This window comes from Vipera berus (genome assembly GCF_964194415.1).
Source record: "Vipera berus genome assembly, chromosome: 3".
Taxonomy (NCBI): domain Eukaryota; kingdom Metazoa; phylum Chordata; class Lepidosauria; order Squamata; family Viperidae; genus Vipera; species Vipera berus.
This window is the reverse complement of record NC_138204.1, coordinates 142,435,393-142,444,220: the sequence shown is the minus strand read 5'-3', so window position 1 is coordinate 142,444,220 and position 8,828 is coordinate 142,435,393. Positions and strand designations below refer to the sequence as shown.

Genomic DNA, 8,828 nt, shown 5'->3' with positions numbered 1-8,828 from the left:
TCCGGGGCGGCAGCGGCGGCGAAAAAGGCGAGAGTTTGCGCCCTCCCTCTGCGTCTTCTCTTCTCTTCCCCACCCCGCCTTTTTTTTTTCTTGAATGAAGAGCGAGGTGGGGCTAGAGAAGAAAGGCCGCCCCATTTGCCGAGCCTGAAGCGTTAGGAGCTCCCCTCCTCTGTCTCCTCCCCGTGTGCGGCTGCATTGACTATGCCTTCCCTCGCCGCCGAGACCTCCCCGTCGGCAGCTGGAGCCTCCGCGCCGAACGCAGCACATCCAATCTGGAGCCGACGCTGGAGAAGGAGGAGGCGCCTCGTGACTAGGAAGCTTTAACGAGGCTGCCCGGGGTACCAAGGGCACCGGGGAGGGAGGGAGGGTTGGGGGGGGGGAGAGAGAGGGGGGAATAATTAGGATCAATTAATACTTCAGACAAATTCTTCTCTTTGGCTTGTTGCCTCCTACTTAATTGGCTTCTTCCCAATTAGGGATGTGGGTCTGTCTGTCTGTCTCCTGGAGTTAAAGCAGCGAAGAAGAGTAGTGTGTGTGTGTGTGGTGTGTGTGTATTGGGGGGGTGTTGTTATAATTTCAGAGAAGGATGGTGATTGGTGATGATGGTTTTAGGTGTATTGAGTTCAGGATCCCTGTCTGAATGAAACTACGGTCTGTGGCACCGGGGCACCCTACTAATTCCAGAAGCCTAAACTGAAAAATGCATTTCTCGGATGCTTTTCAGAATTTATTTTTACCCCGCTTCTGCCTCTTGTTTTGGCTTGGTCTCCTTTCTGAAGTTCAGAACCAGGATTTGTGAGCTCTCTGACATATCTTTGGAAATGTCATCCAAACAGAAATCCAAGGAATATTTTGGGAAATCAAACTAATTCAACAGGAGCTGAAGGCCTCTTTTGCTTCTTTATTTTTTTCCCCCTTTGGGGGGGAATCATCAAAAAAAATCCTTATATGTAATATTTTAAGAGACCTGTGAAGTTTTTTGTTTGCTTTTTAGCCTGTAAGGACAGTTGAGAGGGAAGAACATTTCTAATTCCAGTAAGTATTTTCTACAGGGAATTTACTTCATGTTAACTTTTCTTGATGAAAAAAATAAGAGTTTTGTTAAACGTGCTTTACATGAATTTGCATTGGAAGCTGCTTTAATCTGTAAATCACTTTGAAGGGGGAGGGAGGAGAATTGAAATGTATGCACAGCATCTTCTTCCATATACTAGATCAGCATCTAGAATGGAGAAAAATAAGCACCCGATTTTGAAAAGGATATTTGATTTTCTTTTTCTTTTTAGATGTATTTCAACCCAAAGGAAGGAAGGATTCTGAACATTAATTTTACAGTAAATATTACATGTGGAATACAATATTGGCTTCATTTTGACTCTGGTCTCCATCCCCTATCATATACGAAAGAAGAGACGCTGGGAAGACAGAAATACATTTAAGATCTAAGGACTTCACCTCCACCTCCACAAATGGAACAACGACACACAATAAAGGAACTGGATGCTATATAACACTGGCACTTGTTATTACTGGCTGCTTTAATTTTTGGGTGGGGAGGGGGACATTTTATCTTTCTTTTTATTCCCCTCCCAGCATTCTGTTGTAAATGATGGCTCATCCTGGGATAAGAGATTACAGTAACCGGGAGATAGTGCTGAGGTACATCCATTACAAGCTGTCACAGAAAGGATATGACTGGGTTGCCAGTGGAGACAGAGAAAATGTTTCTTCTGCTGTTGGGACCTTTCCTGCTCTTGGAGGGCTGGTGTCTCTACCTTCTGCTGCTGTTAGTAACTTGGCTGCCACTGAAGTACATCCTGTACCCCACGTTGTTTATTCCACACTATGCCAAGCCGGTGATGAATTTTCACGGAGGTATCAGCGGGACTTTACCCAGATGTCTGGTCAACTGCACTTGACTCCAGTCACGGCCAGAAGTCATTTCATGGCTGTTGTGGAAGAGCTGTTCCGAGATGGAGTAAATTGGGGAAGGATTGTGGCATTCTTTGAATTTGGTGGCATGCTGTGTGTGGAAAGTGTCAGTCGGGAGATGTCGCCTCTGGTGGACAGTATTGCTGAATGGATGACTGAGTACATGAACAGGCACCTGCACAATTGGATCCAGGACAATGGAGGCTGGGTACGTGGCTGGTTGTGTTCTTTGACTGTGTTTCCTTTTCAAGCTATAGTAATCTCACTAGTTCAGGTTCACTTCACTGACATATTTGCAGTAGAATCGAGTGCGGCTTGCCATGACTAGTATTTTCTACTTGGGAACGTCATTGGTATTAATCTGTGAACAATGGTTTCAATCAATTCAGTTCTTGCAGACCAAATGCAACAGCCTGTTACCATTGATTAGTTATTGACATGTACCATAATATTGATCTTCTGTTACCAGCAAGATCATTTCAGGATACGAAATACACATGTTTTCACCATCTTGCTTTACTTTGAATGAACATCAGTTGTCCTACCAAGGTCAATGTAGAAAGTAAGGTGTTCCGGCAATATTGGCATGCAATTCCTTTTGGTTTCCTGATGGCTGTGTTGAGCTGTGCTCTTTCTAGTCAGAGGGAATACTCCCTATCTTGTTTTAATCAATACTTAGTCACTGATGTCATTCACTGGGTGTCGTGAAAGTTGCTGGTAAATGAGGTCACAAGTGAATCAGAGGAGAGAGAAGTTAGCAATGAAGTCGCTAATCATGGCATGTGCAGTGTATTTTTTTTAAAAAAACAGACTGAAAAAAAGCAAGCCCCCCCCCCATAACTCTGTCCTACTTCAATTATTTATGACTTATTCTAAGTTTGGAGTCCTTATCAGTGGCGTAGCGTGGGGGTGCAGGGGGGGCCGGCCGCACCGGGCGCAACATCTGGGGGGGCGCACTCACACTGAGCTGCTCAGGGAGCCCCAAGGGCTGCACAGAGTCGGCTTGGCTCCGCTCTTGAGCTGCTCTTTCTTGCAAAGCGAAACGAGTCTGGCAGGTGAGATGGGCGGCCACATAAACTGAATAAAATAAATAGAAGCGCCCAACTCTCCGCCCAGGCTCAGGCCAACCGCAAGCGCCCCGCAGGCGCCCCGGCAGGCTTGGCCGAGCGAAGATGGACCCGCCGGCCGGCTGGCCTAGCTTCATGCGCATGCGTGGCTTTATTTAGCGGGGCTCACGTGCGAGCTTGAATGCAGCGGCTCTTGCAGGTCGGAGCCCCGCCCAGCCGCCCTCGAGAGGGACCCGGAAGCATCCCGCATGCGCGCGACTCTTCTTGGAAAGTCTACGCCGCTGCGGGGCGCGTCTTTTCGGCGGTGCCATGACGTCACCGGGTTAGGGGGCGCAAATTGCCCCGGGTGCTGACAACCCACGCTACGCCACTGGTCCTTATTAAGTGTGTGGATAAATGTTCTTTATAAGGGCCACCTTAAGCAGTTAAGCTTATATAAAACAGCTTATACAAGTAAAGAAATTTGGTAATATGTCTGGGATGGCAAAGATGCAATAACATTTTAATATATTTTAGTATGTTATTATTTGACTAACATTCAGGTGCATTTCCTTTAATTCTTTGATTGTTAATTGTGATAGTTTAAAGAACATTAGAATTCTACATGGTAGGAAGAGAGCTGTGCTTGGCTATAGTGTCTAAACTTCATGAGTCTAATAATACTTTTTCTGAACACTAATTTTTTTTAAGTCAGATAAGGTGCTACCTCACTGAATTGTGCATGTAGTTTAGAAGTATGTGGATTCAGGAAGGAACAATTTTGTCGAAAATAATGGTACCTTTTCCCACCTGTTACAATATAAACTAAATATCTTTGTACAGATAAATATTGTCTTATTAACTATAACATGTTATCATCTTGGATTAACATATTAAACTGATAAATTTTTGCTAGGTTCAGTGCACAAGTAGAAAGTCTGCATGATAAAATGAATTATAGTAGAATCAAAGTAGAATTAAAAACATAGGAAGAAAAGGGGTACAAGAGTGATTTTACTTGGATTTTATAATCAACTGTTTATAACAGAGGTCCCCAACCTTTTGGGCACCAGGGACCGGTTCCGTGGAGAGAGGTTTTTCCACAGACCAGAGACTGCGTGGTTTTGTGTGCTGCCTGCATCTTGCAGATGGGGTTTTGCTTGTTTGTGCGGACTGGTTGCTGGCATGCCACAGCGTGGTACTGGTCCATGGACCGGAGGTTGGGGACCCCTGGTTTATAACACCCATTTCCTCCTCCCAAAAATGTAGGGAATCCCCCCTCCCCAAAAAAGCAATTCTGAGTTAACCGTATATGCCATGCTTCTGTTGTTATGGAAGAAATTGGGATGTTTGAAGAAATTAGAAGACAAGTTATAAACCAATAGAGAACAAAAATACCCAAGACATATTTATTGAGTCAGTTGGGTCTAGAAAGTGAAGCCTTTATATTACTCAAATCAATCATATGCTCATCACATGCTATATACATCAAATAACTGTCCATTTTGAAATTTCCTGGGTTTTCATTTTTAGTCAATATAGCATCTTTTTTATATTACAGTTAATAATGTATGCATTATCTTTGTTTATACAAGGAATATAACATGACAGGACTAGCAGCCTAATCCTATACCTAAAGTTGCCTGCATTGTTTAGGAGAGAATAAATAGACACATCCCTTCATGCAGCTTTGCTACCCATAAGCTGATGCATGTCATGTACTTTTAGTTGGAAAACTCTAATGCAAATATTAGATATAATATTTGAATTTCGAGAACTTGCACGCATACAATCTTGAGCCGGTGAGGACTGAACCCCTGGCAGTCAGCAGAATTAGCCTGCAGTACTGCCTTCTAACCAGTCCGCCACCACGACTCGATCATTTATCCTAAACTTTTTTCCCCTCTAAATTAGAAGTACACAATTGTACAGTTACCATTTTCTTTAGATCTTTCTAAAAGTGCAAAATGTGACTAATTATTCTCCAAAAAAATTAGCAGCACTCTTTTATTAAAGTGAGAATGGCCATCTTTCAAGAATCACCCACAATGTCCATTAACACAGTTAGTCAAGTAATTATTGGCAACTTCATTTATTTGCTTGTATGTTAGATTTTTTTTCACCTTTCCTCTTGAAGTTCAAGATTGAGTATGTGGTGCTCTCATCTCCAGTTTTTTCCTTACATCAGTCTGTGACCAGATTAGACCAAGGCTGGCCCAACGTCATCCAATGAATATTCATGTCTGATAGTAGTTTTGAACTTGGGTTTTCCTGGTTCTAATCCAGCACTATACCCATTACACTATGCCATACATTAGCAGGCCAGATAGGGAAGATCCAAGCAAGAAATCAGCCACTCTAACAAATTTAACCACATTCTAAAGCAGCAAAATTCTGTATCAGTTATAGAAATTGCACAACCAAGTACCATCTCAAAATCTATTCTTTGCTTGGAAACTTAAATTTGAGAAAGCATGAGCAATTGAACTTTCAAAGTATAGCACAAACATTTGACATTGAACTGCTGAAGATTCACCTGTAGTCTATGCAGGGTTTAGAATGCAAGAAATAGTTCCCTTGGCTGGATGACATTGTGCTGAAGCAATAGGTTGAGAGAAAAATAAATCTTCTGCTGCTTCTACTGCTGTGGCATAAGCTTCAACAAGAGCTTATTCATGTGTGTCAAATTTGTCCTTAATCTTTACCAGTCTACTTCTAATTGTTTCCCCAACTCTTTCATTTCTTCGCCATCTGTCAGAAAGAAATAATCATTTGAAGGGACTGTGTTGACTACTTATACACTCTACCTAATAATTGTGCAATGATGCCATGTTGCACATGTCATCATTTTGACAGCATTGTTACAGATCCTATACTAAAATACCATTTTCAGGTTGACACATTTATCTCTTAGTCCTCAAATGCATTGCACTTCATCTGATGGCCATATCATGAAAGATATGGGAATATTTTGAATTAACACATGTGTTATGTTTCAGAATTGGCTTCCTTTAAATTAAATTAACAAAATTTCTCTACCTGGCATGTCTTAACTTTAACTTTGGAAATACGTTTCTCCTAGAGAACAACTTTTTCTTTCCTACCTCAGAACTAGCTGTTATCACCAGATGAAACAAAAACACATGACTTGCTTTCTGGGTGGCACAAGAGAGCACAAATGATTTGCATGCCAATTCAAAATATCACAGTATTAATTTTGCAAAAAGCCATTAATAGCAGTAGAAACTGAGTATTTACTATCTTGCTTCAAAGCTGCTAATAGGTAGGTTTTTGTGCATTGGGTAAAATAAATGTTTTCCAATTGTATCAATTGATTTTAGTTTGTAGCATCTGTGATTTCCCCCTTTGCCCACTCCCTCTTCTAGAGAATTACTTTTTCTAGAAATGATGAAAGCTGATCAGCCATTTATACATTAGAAATTTGACTTTGGTAGATACAGAGTGTGGTTAACATTCGAGTTTATATTTTTCTTGAAAGAATCATCGTTTGACAAGTCAAGTGTGGAGATACTAGATAGATTGCATATTAAGAATGCTTGGTTATAGCCTAGCATATGGCTCTTTTTTTTGTAGTGTTCAGATGTGCCAAAAAGATTAAACTTTAGATTCTGCATTAGCAGCCCATCAGAGAAATCTTGTTTTTGCTTCCATTACATAGCCTTTTAAATGTTTCCTAACTGGAGGATGTTCATCTAATAATACACACTAGAGCTTTATTTTGGAAAGTCCTAGAGTGCTCTTCCTGGCTGTGCTGAGTACAGGGGACTTAATTGCTCATTAAACATTTATTGAATAACAGTATTAATTGGTTCTTATGAGTTTACCATATCTGCTATTTTCAATGTCCACACGCATGCCGTTATGTATGGAGTCAAAATGCATCACTTATACACAAGAGGGAGGTATTGGCAGAGTTCAAGGAATTTGAAGGCTTGTAGAATTAAAAGAAGTCATTAGGAAAATAAATTCTCTTCTGCAGTAATTATTATCATTATTAGGAGGGAAAGAAAACTAAAAAAAAGTTCTTGTTCACCATAGAATTCTGATGGTTTGTTGAAAGAAAACAAGGCAAAATCAGAAGGGATAGGGAATAGGGATGGGGAGATGCCAGAATCTCAACAAAGAAGCACTTCACACTTCCAACAGTTTCTTATGTAACCAGAATCATATAATCTATGCCCCAGAGCAAGTGTTTCTCAACCCTGGGACTTTAAAATGTATGGACAAAAACTCAGAATTCTCCAGCCAGCATGGGAGTTGAAATCCATACATTTAAAGGTCCCAGGGTTGAGAAACATTGCCCAAGAGAGGGAAGTTTGAGGAATCCGGAATCTTGCTGAAGTGTAAAATGTAGAAAGACAAAAATTTCAAAAGGAATGTATGTCCAAGTAACTTCAGGTAGAAAAAAACTAACTTAGTTTCCACAACATGGGCATTAATTATTTTGTGTGTGGGGGGGAGGGGGAAGAGAAATAGAAATAAATAGAAAATAGAAAGAATGGAAGCATTGCATTCCACACTTTTTGCTGTAGGTCCAGTATGCTTAGGACATTTTAGTGAAAGCTTTATTAAAAGCATTCTGGGATAGTGAACCAAGGGTTGTAAGATCCCTAGGTCTTCCAATAGCTGCTGAAATCCTAAAAAGAGACTGAGTAACGATCATCTTTAAAATTATTTGATGTAGACGTGCTTTCTCACATTGTTTCGGGACTGTCCTTCACTTTGTGCTCACAGTTGAGAAGTGTTTTAAGTAACATCCTTTTGTCTCCTCGGGTCCTTGGTAAGTGGCATTTGTTACCTTGTATGTGTTCAACTGGCTGTGAATTTCATTGGAAATACTGTTTTTTATTTGTTGTTGTTTTTTTGTTTTTCTGTTTTGGAAGACAGTTGAAGAGGAGGACAGCTATGTTTGATGAATTCAGGCTTATCAAGGCAGTATTTAAACTAGCATGTTTTTCTCCTGGTTTCCTTCTGCAGATGAACTTATGTATAGTCTCAACAAATAAAAAACTGTTTTTGAGCTGTGAAAGTTATTCAGCATTAGTGATTCCTCATTGATAATCAGGTTGGCCAAATACATACGTTTTATATCTTTACCTATTGCGCTCTCCACGTATGTCTGGGGGTGCCCAGATACCAGAAGCGAATTGGCTAATTTGGGATTGTATCCTCAAATTGGAAATAGATTGTATCTTTTACCTCCTTCCCTAGATCCTTCTGAATCCATTATGTAACGTGCTGGGTCCTATGTGGTTTAACAGAGGATGGGAAGTACCTTTAAAACAAGTAAAGAATTTGAAATATTTACTCGTTTCTATATTTAGAACTTTAAACTTCAGATTTGATAGTTCACAGTGTAGTATTTTGACTCTATTGAAAAAGTAATGTTTATGCATATGGACACACATACATACCAAAACGCTATTCCCTTTCAAAGTAGGCAACATTATGCAAAGTGCAGAAAAAGGGTATGTTGTAGTAGGGCAAAACAAATTAAAGGCAGAAAGTACAAGGAAAGGAAATCTAAACCTAGTTTACTCCAACATTATTCACTACAGGTGTCTATACTTTTCTATCTTTGCAATCCATTCTTGCTTCTATCATCTCCAGTGACTAATTCATATGTAGTCTTCTATTTTTAAATATCCCCAATCATTACACTTCTAATAACTTTTTTTTAAAAAAACTTTACTTAGTTTGATATTCAATATACAATGAAGAGTTATAAAAGCAGAATATGACCTCATTTAATTGTTTAAATTGTTTTACTCCTGGCTCGTTTTTGCACAGTTCGGTATGCATACAATTTATTCCCTAGCATACTGATCG

General features: G+C 40.2%; 1 protein-coding gene across 3 annotated transcripts in view; it reads left to right on the top strand.

Moving 5' to 3' along the window:
• Positions 1-243: 243 nt before the first annotated feature.
• The window catches only part of BCL2 (BCL2 apoptosis regulator), a 143,307-nt gene continuing 134,722 nt past the window's right edge, over positions 244-8,828 (top strand). Inside the window, exons 1-3 of one of the 3 annotated variants that reach the window (XM_081324787.1) lie at positions 293-338; positions 725-1,035; positions 1,287-2,140. In XM_081324787.1, the coding sequence (XP_081180913.1) occupies positions 1,607-2,140 (534 nt within the window). In that variant the 5' untranslated portion in view covers positions 293-338; positions 725-1,035; positions 1,287-1,606. Of the gene's footprint in view, positions 339-420; positions 1,036-1,286; positions 2,141-8,828 lie in introns of those variants that run through there. The other 2 variants (XM_081324788.1, XM_081324786.1) reach the window with 2 other exon arrangements.